The sequence below is a fragment of the Argiope bruennichi genome, chromosome 7 (genome assembly GCF_947563725.1).
Source record: "Argiope bruennichi chromosome 7, qqArgBrue1.1, whole genome shotgun sequence".
NCBI lineage: Eukaryota > Metazoa > Arthropoda > Arachnida > Araneae > Araneidae > Argiope > Argiope bruennichi.
In genome coordinates, this window is record NC_079157.1 from 100989531 (window position 1) to 101002218 (window position 12688).

General features: G+C 30.7%; 1 protein-coding gene across 2 annotated transcripts in view; it reads left to right on the forward strand.

The window, feature by feature from the left end:
• Positions 1 to 12688, forward strand: part of LOC129975715 (unconventional myosin-XV-like) — a 351522-nt gene that overhangs the window by 75184 nt on the left and 263650 nt on the right. For both annotated transcript variants that reach the window (XM_056088888.1, XM_056088889.1), the window contains exon 2: positions 4139 to 4322. In XM_056088888.1, coding sequence (XP_055944863.1) covers positions 4305 to 4322 — 18 coding nt within the window. In that variant the 5' untranslated portion in view covers positions 4139 to 4304. The remainder of the gene's footprint in view (positions 1 to 4138; positions 4323 to 12688) is intronic.

Here is a 12688-nt window from a genome sequence, read left to right on the forward strand (position 1 = left end):
TAACTTTCTTGTGCACAAAGAGAAAACATTGTAATTATCAAAAAATTCAAACATGAGATTTGGATGAATCTTCATGCTTCAGATCTCCCTGTGTCAGAAAAATACATTTTTGGCGTTATGTCTGTCTAGGAACACGATAACTCAAACTTTCAGCTAGAAAAGTGAAATCTGGTTTATGGTCTTTATAGAAAATTCGTAGATTTCTCTCAAATGTTGAACGGAAACCACACACATGAAGTTTGTCTGTCTGGCTGTCCGAAAATAAGCTAACTCGGTAATTACAAAAGGAAGAGTTAGTTGAATAGAATTTGTTACACGGATTTAGTATCTAAAGTGTAGTTATTCATATAATTTCGAACCCAATCTGTCAAAGGGTTGACCATCTGTCAGTCTGTATTTCCACAAGCATGTAAAAGCGTATCTCAAAAATGCAAAGATTTAAGTATATGAAATTTGGAATACGATTTTTTAACTGTAATTGTAATTCTGTGCCAAATATTGGCTTTAAGCTATTTGAAAAGAGGTATTCAAAATACACATTCGGTTTTATGGTACTTGCGTATCAACAGCATCACAATGATTAATTGCCAAAGCTTAGTACTAATAGGATTTTTCGTAAATATTGTTCGGTAATTACATGCGGGTAATAATACATAAGTATATTTATTACAGAGTACGCGAAAAAGGCTCCGGGATATTGAATCTAACATTGAGGGTTATACTTTTATGGTACTTGTGTATCAACAGCATCACAATGATTAATTGCCAAAGCTTAGTACTAATAAGATTTTTCGTAAATATTGTTCGGTAATTACATGCGGGTAATAATACATAAGTATATTTATTACAGAGTACGCGAAAAAGGCTCCGGGACATTGAATCTAACATTGAGGGTTATACTTTTATGGTACTTGTGTATCAACAGCATCACAATGATTAATTGCCAAAGCTTAGTACTAATAGGATTTTTCGTAAATATTGTTCGGTAATTACATGCGGGTAATAATACATAAGTATATTTATTACAGAGTACGCGAAAAAGGCTCCGGGACATTGAATCTAACATTGAGGGTTATACTTTTATGGTACTTGTGTATCAACAGCATCACAATGATTAATTGCCAAAGCTTAGTACTAATAAGATTTTTCGGAAATATTTTTCGGTAATTACATGCGGGTAATAATACATAAGTATATTTATTACAGAGTACGCGAAAAAGGCTCCGGGACATTGAATCTAACATTGAGGGTTATACTTTTATGGTACTTGTGTATCAACAGCATCACAATGATTAATTGCCAAAGCTTAGTACTAATAGGATTTTTCGTAAATATTGTTCGGTAATTACATGCGGGTAATAATACATAAGTATATTTATTACAGAGTATGCGAAAAAGGCTCCGGGACATTGAATCTAACATTGAGGGTTATACTTTTATGGTACTTGTGTATCAACAGCATCACAATGATTAATTGCCAAAGCTTAGTACTAATAAGATTTTTCGGAAATATTGTTCGGTAATTACATGCGGGTAATAATACATAAGTATATTTATTACAGAGTACGCGAAAAAGGCTCTGGGACATTGAATCTAACATTGAGGGTTATACTTTTATGGTACTTGTGTATCAACAGCATCACAATGATTAATTGCCAAAGCTTAGTACTAATAGGATTTTTCGTAAATATTGTTCGGTAATTACATGCGGGTAATAATACATAAGTATATTTATTACAGAGTACGCGAAAAAGGCTCCGGGACATTGAATCTAACATTGAGGGTTATACTTTTATGGTACTTGTGTATCAACAGCATCACAATGATTAATTGCCAAAGCTTAGTACTAATAAGATTTTTCGGAAATATTTTTCGGTAATTACATGCGGGTAATAATACATAAGTATATTTATTACAGAGTACGCGAAAAAGGCTCCGGGACATTGAATCTAACATTGAGGGTTATACTTTTATGGTACTTGTGTATCAACAGCATCACAATGATTAATTGCCAAAGCTTAGTACTAATAGGATTTTTCGTAAATATTGTTCGGTAATTACATGCGGGTAATAATACATAAGTATATTTATTACAGAGTATGCGAAAAACGCTCCGTGACATTGAATCTAACATTGAGGATTATACATTTTGTCCTTAGTACACCACTCTTAAAAGAAGAGATTTAGAGTTGGGCATTGACTCAACACATCTTCCAAACACAATAGAAAAGCATGAGATCCATTGCAAAATAGCTATCGTTTTAGCTTTTTCTATTATTAAAGTTAACCCTCTATATGTCAAAATTATATTAGCGTTTTCATTCGGTGTATACTACGTATCTATGAATCGCCTTCAATTTAATTTTCCTGTGTGAAATTTTTTTTCATAAAATTCCATAATAAGTTGGCCTTAATAATTAAACTGTATCTTGAATAAAGCAATTCATCGCACTGACTCGTATTTTGAAAAACCGTAAAAAATGAAAATTTGGTAATAATATAACCGTAATAATATTGGTATTAGGTAAATGAAATTCAAGAGACTCCCATAAAATGATTGATATTCTTCGATTTCCTTTTTGAAAAGTAATAGGATACTGTAGATAATTTCTTTGATTTAAATTTGCCAACAAATAACTCATCCTTTTAGAAGATGTCAGGAAAAACCGCTTCCTTTAATGATTATATACTGCGTTTTGTAATGAATATTTTGGTTTACCGCAACGGTGATAAACATCAACAAGAAAAAATCCAAAAGTCGATAGTTTAGTTCTAATGACAGCTGATTCAGAAGACTGGCACTCAGAGAATCTTATTTCAATTGTTAATTAGATGTTCATATGTATATATTTTTATAATCTTAATTAATTCAAGGAAAGAGAAGAATTTTTTTAAATACTTTGAATAAAAAACAGTAATAATGACAGATTAAGTAATTAAAACTTTTTTTTATACATCGACATTGAAAGTCTGCTTTTACACTCAAAGTTGCAGTTTGAATATTAAATATTCGATGAAGCGTATTCTCCCCTCGGATATCTTTCTTTACTAATAATAGAAATGTATGCGTGTGTGGGTGTGTTTCAATATATGTGTTTTTGGCGCTCTGGTCGACGAAATTTGGCACATATATGCATTGAAGGATGAGAAAGTACAATTCGGAGCTATTTTTTTAGAATTTTAATTGAACTTTTAAAAAATTAAGCTAAGTGCGTTTTTCCGTTATAGCTTTCAAAATTATTGTTGCTCAAAAATGAATTTTGTACTGTTTCGAAATTTAAGAAATTGTCTTTTTAATGAGGCAAAATATTACCAATGCCTATTTTTTTACTGAATTTTTGACAATGTTGAAGTTTTTTCTTTCCTTCTAATTTCTATCCGTTAATTACATTGTCGCACTGAAATTCAAACCGTTTTCATTGTATCATCCAATATATAATCGCATGATTTTCTTTCAATGTTCAAAGCTAAAAAAAAAAAAGAGAGATTCTGTTGATTATTTGTGTAGTTTATAAGACAAGTAAAAAATGAAGTTACCATACCTCAAAATATAGAAGATAATTGAACCGCAATTTACGTTTTTAATAGAGCCATGATGTCATGGGACTAGTATCCACTTAAAATGTTCATGCAGACAAAGATTAGAACTTATATATTAGCTATGTTTTATTATTAGTATAATAATACTTAGACTAATTAATATAACATAGTTTAGTTTTTATGTCTAATAATTTGACGTAATAACAAACATGAAGTTATATTTAAATGATTTAACTGAAATTAAATATAGCCGATATCGTCAGTGAATTAGCTGGTCGTCAAAGGCAACTAATAGAAAAGAAATGAGATTTACATTATTTAATTTCATTAAATTTTTTACACAGCAAATTTTAAATATGCGGAAATTATCTTCACCTAAAACATAACTACTTCTCATTAGAAATGAAGACTCAGCTGAAGACTATAAAAGAATATGGTTTGGAAGCGTAGTGTTAGTACTGACCTCTATTTTAGGAAGTCCTATTGACAATTACCGTTATATATCACACAATAAGATCTTACACTTCTGTTATTAAGTGAATGACTTTGTTGCAATTGTGATTCGTCCAACTGATTAATTTTTTCCCTTATGTTTCAGGTTCATCATGAATGGTGATTGGATGTGTGGAGTGTTTGTTGTTGTCGCGTCCCATTTAATTTGTGACAGCAATCTCATTGTATACTAAGTGTAGAACTAAGCATGTGCAATTTTGGATAACACGTAATTTATAGTTTTAAACGGATACTTAAAAAAATAAAGAACAATGGATGATTACCAGGAAGTAAGTTCCCATTTTCTTTTCTTTCTCTTTTTCTTATATGCTTAGAGCATTACATTGTTAAATTACTTTATTTGAAAAGTGCGAGACGGGAAGTTCAGAACTGTTGGTGTATTTTGCTTGTTTTATGATTCATTTCTTGTTGCTTAATATCTAAATTGCAAGAATTTTAACTAAAAGATTTTATCATGTGGAAGTATGATTATTCAAGAATGAAATGAATGATGTTCTCGTCAGAAAAAAAAATTATAATGGGTTCATCAACATGAAATGAAATTTATTTTTAGATCATTATTTTTAATAATTTTATCTTTTTGTATCCTAGCCTGTCTTATTCCTTAGCATAGAGTGGCTGAAGAACCAAGATTAGAGAAACATTTATGCGTTCTATACGATAGTAATCATACTGAATGACATTATTAAACCACAAAATGTTCTCTGAACAACATATATGTGATTTATCCGCTAGTGGTCATATTGAACATATGATTAAACCACAAAATGTTATCTGTACAACATGGGCATATATGCGTTTTATCCGCCGGTGTTCATATTGAAAAATATGATAAAAACCACAAATGTTCTTTGTACAACATATATACGTTTTATCCACTGGTGGGTCATATTGAACAACATGATTAAACCACAAAATGTTCTCTGAACAACATGAACATATAAGCGTTTTATCCACTGGTGGGTCATATTGAACCACATGATTAAACCACAAAATGTTATCTGTACAACATGGGCATATATGCATTTTATCCGCCGGTGTTCATATTGAAAAATATGATAAAAACCACAAATGTTCTTTGTACAGCATATATACGTTTTATCAACTGGTGGGTCATATTGAACAACATGATTAAACCACAAAATGTTCTCTGAACAACATGAACATATAAGTGTTTTATCCACTGGTGGGTCATATTGAACCACATGATTAAAACACAAATTATTCACTGAACAACATGAACATTTATGCGTTATATACGATTGTGGTCATACTGAATGACATTATTAAACCACAAAATGTTCTCTGAACAACACGAACATATAAGTGTTTTATCCACTGGTGGGTCATATTGAACCACATGATTCAACCCCAAAATGTTCTCTGAACAACATATATGCGATTTATACGCTAGTGGTCATACTGAATGCCATTATTAAACCACGAAATGTTCTCTGAACAACATGAACATATAAGCGATTTATTCGCTTGTGGTCATATTGAACCACATGATTAAAACACAAATTATTCACTGAACAACATGAACATTTATGCGTTATATACGATTGTGGTCATACTGAATGACATTATTAAACCACGAAATGTTCTCTGAACAACATGAACATATAAGCGATTTATTCGCTTGTGGTCATATTGAACCACATGATTAAACCACAGCATGTTGTCTGGACATGATTAAAGCAGCGAGAGTGATTTCCCTGAATCTTTAGACATACTCTCCAATAAAGGTCTCCCTTTCTTTCTTCCACGTAAAATTAAGTACCTTGAATAAGGCCATAAACGTCTTGCATGACATCAGTAAATGATTGCTACGAAATATGGATCTTTGGTGTCAAAGTAGCATTTTTACTGAGTATGTCTCAAGAATATGTCTCTGCATTTACGTTGCCTTTTTTCCGGCCGATTGACACCAAAATTTGGCACCAAATTGCAGTTGTAGATACAAGATAACACACCCACATTACAAGATAACGTTTCATTGATTTAAGCCATTGCGCTTATGAGTTACTGCTTTTACATGCATGCGACACTACAGAGCAACAGACATTTGAACCATTTGATGAATTTGGTTCAAAAATTGATTGATTATTTTAGATGTTAAATCTGTATACTAAATTTTATCTACTTCTTAGCTCTTAGCATTTCTAGTTGTTACTCGAACGGCTAAATATACAGACTTCCTTTTAATGGATTTCGTTAAAAATTTGAAAATATCTATAAACTTGTTCCTGATTCCATATACCAAATTCCTGATGTGTATCTCAAAGTGTTTTTGAGTTTGTCTGTCTGTGAAATGATGATAGACGTAATTCCAAAAATGTATTTGAGGGACTAAAGGTAGTTTCCTATGTAGAAATTCGTCAAAATGTCGAGTTCCAATTTTTGATGATTATGGTACTTCCTCTGTATTTCATACAAGTAAATAAGGAAAGTAAAACACTAGATCTGTTATTATGGAATGAGAAATAGTTTTGTTATGAATGTTGTAAAAAACTTGTAATAGTTACTCTTTAGCAACGAATTGTGGATTGTAGTTAAGGTGGTTCCTAAAGGAAGGGAGTTGTCGTCCTAGTTGCCGTCCGCGGGGAAATGCGTGTTGGTCAATTTTTTGTGAAAATTCTTCTTGAAGATTATCTTTACACATTGAAACTGAACGCATTTCACATTGAAGTTTAACGCTTATTTGCTATCCAGATGTTTCAAGATAGCCTTGCATAAGAATGGATAGTACAAAAATTGAAATACGAAATTATATTAAGTGCGACTCTAGAATGAAGTTGATGCTATCTTCAAGAGAGCAAAATATCTTCTGGGTAATTAACATAAGATGAAGATTTTTACTTTTTAGATACTTATATTTGGTAAGCATTTTTCCCATTTGTGGCCTGGTGGGCCAAATAGGACATGATTGATAGATCAAGAATCAAAGCAAGAGAAGTTTGTGAATTCTGTCCCCAGGGTAATTCTCTGGACAGTATTATTTAAAAAATCTTGATCGGTGTGCTTTGTGGTCGGGCAAGCTTCTGGCAGACTTCCTGGTTTTCCTTCGAGCGAAACACATGTGGATCTGTTTGATTTGCAAATCCTTTTTTGAAGATAAGTTGTCTCTACTCATTTGAGCTAGAACAGGCCTCTTCCTAAGGTGCTATCTAAATGCTCAAATGTAACTTTGTCCAACTACAAGCATAGTGATTCAGAAATGAAGTTCATGATGTCCTTCCTCTACAGAATACGCCCTCGTTGCCATTACATAGAATGAAGGTTCTTGTTTTAGATACTTATATTTGGTAAGCATTTTTCCCATTTGTAACCTATTGGGCCAAACAAAGTATGATTGATATATCAAGAATCAAAGCAAGAGAATTTTACGAGTTCTGTCCTTTGGATTGATTCAAGAATGAATTTGATGATGTCCTCGATAGTACAAAATATCTTCGTTTTCATCAACTTGGAACGAAAGTATTTATTTTTAGATACCTATTTTTTAATTGTTTTGACCATTTGTAGCCTAGAGGTGTAAGGCATTTCATGGCTAAGGAACAAAAAAATCAGTGGAATAAAAGTTTATGGGTTTTAATTTCTGGATGTGCTCTTAGTATAAAGGCGCATAAGTAAATTTTATGCATTGTAACGAAGCCAGATCTCTATCTCAGTTTTTACTTAGTGACTCCAAAGTAGCCTTATCCAACAAAGATGAAACATTTCCTACTTATCATGTGACTCATGGACTTAGAGATTCTAGATAAAACGGGAGGAAACAGCTGTTTTCAGGAAAGCGCCATCACATTGAAATTTTTGCTTTTTTGGAGTTTGAATCAGTCAAATATGTCCCTAGTACTGTACAAATTGGAAGTTGCAGTCTCTCGATGCACGAACAACAGATAAATTACAGTTCTGTGATCACCACTCAATAGCATATTTCATTTTATGATGGATTTTTCAAATTATATGTTGGATATACACGATACGGAAAATATCATGATCAAAGTACTAGTAAATCTAAGTCTGCATTTGTACCTGAACTTGAACCGACTTTAAATTTGCTCATCTTTTTAAAAACTTTTTTGTTTACGAAATCTACAAAAAGGAAAACAAACTTAAAACTCCAGGATTTACCGAATTTCCAATTTTCAGATCGTCCCGAATCTGAGAAACTGTCTATTTCTGATTATAAATCATACGCTTTGAGGTTGAAATTTGGTACGTGATACTAACACCGCAATTATAGATATCTATCAAAATGTGAACGAAATCCATTGAGAGGAAACCTGACAACTGGCTGACTACCCAAGTTCAAATGAACTTGATAGCTGCAAAGCGTAAAGGATTATAGAGATTAAAGGGAGGAAATTTTTTGCACATATTGAACATCAAAAATTTAGATCCATATCAGATTTTAAATAATCCTAGTATCGATCATCTGTTGGTGTGTACTTTCGCATGCATGCAAGTACGGAAACTCAAAATCGCTGTGATTTAGATAGCTGAAATTCATTATGTAAAGTTTTACTTCTAAGTCTAATTTTGCTTTCTATTAGTCAAAAAAAAAATCCAAACTTCCTATTCGACTTTCATCACTGTGCTTCGAATTACAAATTTCTCATTTCATCAATTGAAACTAAACATATGAGCACTTGTGGTGTACACGGGTTTACCCGTAACCCATAGGTCCCTCCCTTTTTTTTTTTTATAGGGGAGGAAGAATCTTTATTACCTAGTATGCAAAAAAAGCTCAGGAGACCACTTCCACTGGTTTATCTTATTTAACCCTTTCTAGGGCCTTGGGAAATATGCTTCCCACCAAATTTATCAATCTTTGTATGAAATTATGTAGGTTGGCATAAGTTCTGACAATTTTTTTAGAAAGACAGAAACTTAGATGCTTCAGTTCTTTATCTCACACAAAATGATGTGTCTTGATTTGTTACTTAATTATTAATTAACCAAATTAATTAAAGAATCAAATTAAATTTATCTAATAAGCTAAATGAATCCCTTTTCTTATTCTAATGTCAAGCCTAAAAATATTTTAACATAATATAGCTAGAAAAAAATGGCTACTTTTAAAGGGTTAAAAGATCATCGTGAATTAGTATTATTATTTCATTTAAGCTTTTATGTGTGCTACGTCGAGAACAAAAATGAAGCGATTAACAATCTATGATAAACTTAGCAATGTATGGAGCTCATTTCTGATGAAAGTGAACCACCTGAGAAATGCTACTTCCTGATTTTGAGAAACTCGTATTCTTATGACTTACTCTGATTTAAAAAAAGATGTTTTCTGTTTTAATATCATGCCCATCCCAGTTTTACGAAAATTGTGGATTGATCCATTCTGGTTATCGCTGGTTATATCCAAAGGAATCAAATTTGAAAAGTCATTCGAAATTATTGTTGCATTAGAATTATAACATTGCTTGCAAAATTTTCAAACCGGAAAATTAATCATGAATTCAAAAATACTTTTCGATAATACTAAAGCAATATTTTTGAAAAAAAATTAAAGAATTTATCTCAGTACATATGATTAAACTAACAAGTATTTATGTATATTCATTATTTTAATTAAATGAAACCACGGACGAAAAGTTTAGGATGAAATATCTTTTAAATACGCTTATAAAATTGTGTCTTGAAATGGCATTACAAAAAATAAAATTTTCACAGAATATAATATTTATATAAGTAAATGAATTGTTTACGGAATTGTTCGATACTTTTAGCGTTGTATTTATTTCTATTACATATGCAAGAATAGTTTTTTCTGTTGTATGGAGACATGTCTACAAACACGATGTTTTATAGCTTTTGCGATATTTAAGTGATTTCCGAAATATAAGGCACCTTTAAAATTTTTCTACTCAATTTCTATTTGGAGAATTTCTTACAAATTCTTTTATATTGTCTTTAGTAAATGGGGGGAAATTATATTTTCAAAGACTTTTTACTTTAAGTGACAGTCTTCACTTTTTTTTTTTTAAATTTTAACTTTTGCGTTTTCTGTGTAAAAGAATACAATGAGAGAAATGCAGAATTTTTTAAATCTTCGTGAGTAATTTATTATTGTTTTTTAAAAGTAAAATAATTGTTTTAAAAAAACAAATTTGATTATTTATTTGCTTTTGTTCAAAAGCAAATTTGATTATTAATATTTTAGCAATGATGTGGAAACAGCGAGTTTTTTTTTATTATTTATTTAAATGTTTATTTAGTTGCTTGAAATCAGTTGTTTATTGATTACTATAAATCATGAAAAATCATTTGTCTTACAAAAAAAAAAAATGGAAAAAATAACAAAGGGAGAACAAAATATTATTTTCCCTGAACAATTTATTCTGGCTTATTTTAATTTGAATTCTGAGTTTGCCCATTACAAACTAAAAAAGGGATAATAGCTTTTTTTTAAAAAAAAAAATAATCTAATTTCAAAAACTAGTAATAAGCCAAAAAAAAAATCATGAGTAAAAATAAACAACCACAAGGCTAAAATCGTATAATTCATATCGTTATATGCATAAAAAGAAGTGTTTATTATTGTATTTAAGAAAATAAATGTAAATGCAATCCAATAATTTTTTTCGTTAGTTGGATTACATTTGTAATGTTGATTTCCTTTAGGATTTTGAAATAGAATTTATTTTATTTTTTCCATCACGCTCCAATTCCTTGATATATAAATAATTGCAAAAAGATAATTGTTTAGTTGTCTCGATTAGTTTGCAGTTCAATAAAACTTACCGATTATCGATCGATAGAATTTTTAAAAAATGACAAACAGTTACCACATTCGATTATGAAACTGTATCATAACAGTCGTGTTGCTGTTTAATATACGTTATTTTATCTATTTTATTTTGAATTATCTCTAAAACATGCGTGTTTAAAAAAATCTAAAATAATGAAATATTCTATTCCAATTCTGCTATACCAATCGTCTTTTTTAAAGGAAATCTGTATATTTTAAAATCATATTTTGCTGTAAACAAGAATACGATAGTAAACAACATTTGATTGATTCTCGGTATTTGCATTAATATGGCAGAATATTTTAGCATACCATTACAACTGTTTATAATTACACATCTCACGTTAAAATAATATATATATATATATATATCCGGTTAAAATGAATTACAATTGTAGGTTACTCGTCATAGTATTGTGAAAGTCAATATCATTTGTCTCTTAAAAATGTCTTAAGAAAAATCTCAGCGTTTCCTTGAAATGTGTCAGAATAGATTAAAACTTTCAATGATGGAAGATTAAATGTTTCTTTTTGTATCCCTGATAAAATTCAATCAGTTCATGACAGGACATAGCCTCTTTGGGATAAATCTCCATATATTCGGCTTGTCTTCGTATAGTCGTAGTCTCTTTGGGATAAATCTCCATATATTCGTTTTGTCTTCGTATAGTCGTAGCCTCTTTGGGATAAATCTCCATATATTCGGCTTGTCTTCGTATAGTCGTAGCCTCTTTGGGATAAATCTCCATATATTCGGCTTGTCTTCGTATAGTCGTAGCCTCTTTGGGATAAATCTCCATATATTCGGCTTATCTTCGTATAGTCGTAGCGTCTTTGGAGACCGTAGCGTTCCATATTGTTACGTTACAGTCTGCTGTATAACATAAATCTTTCATTTCAGCTTTAAAAAAAACATAGAGTTGGTGCTAAAATATTTCTCAAAATTAAAGATCCATGGTAAAGATAATGAGCATTATAATAATATCATTGAGTGCGAATGATTTTAAAATTTCTCTTATTTCAATATGTACCATCTTGAAAATTATTTTCTGTTAGAATATTTCATACAAAAATTAGTTTGTCTTAAAAATAACATACAGGAACAGATTTCAATTTAAAATCTGTTTATGTAAAAAAAAAAAGTTTATAATATAGGGATATATTGGGCTATGATATAGGGATAGAGACATTCATTGTTTTTACGCAAAATTAGCAAAATATATAGTTTGTTGAATTATTTTATTGAGCAGAATTTGAAGAAAGTATATCTACCAAATTTGTCATTTTCATCTATCAAACAGACAAATCATTTTTCTTTTAATCGCCATCAAATGCAGTTGTTCTAAAAAACCGAAATCACTGTTGACATTGCTGTCATTACAAGTTGATACGAGCCAACCTTTCTTTTCTGCAATTAAAAATATAATAATAAATAAAAACATAAAAACTTCGAAAGGGTGAATGACAAGCTATGTATAACATCATATCTCCTCTGCGAAAGCCTGTTCGACAAGTAACTCCGTTCTTTTTTTGTTTCGCTATCAAGTTTGTTGATTAGCCTAAAGCTATTGCGCTATCTTTTACATCCTCTGCAATTCTGTCTACACTGAAACCTTGAATTAAAAAATAAAAATACGCGGAAACTATTTTCTGCGAAGCAATTTACAACTCGGGAGTGTTTTTTTTTCTTAAAATGCAGTGACCTTATGCATAAAGGGGCCAGAGGAAAGAGGTATTTTAAATAAGGCTGTTGCATGAATAAGATGTCGGCATCTTTTGAAGAATTTAGGCATATAATAACTAAGAATTAGCTAATTGTGTTAAATATATCTATTGGTAATTTTATGTTTCGGTGTATTTAATAAA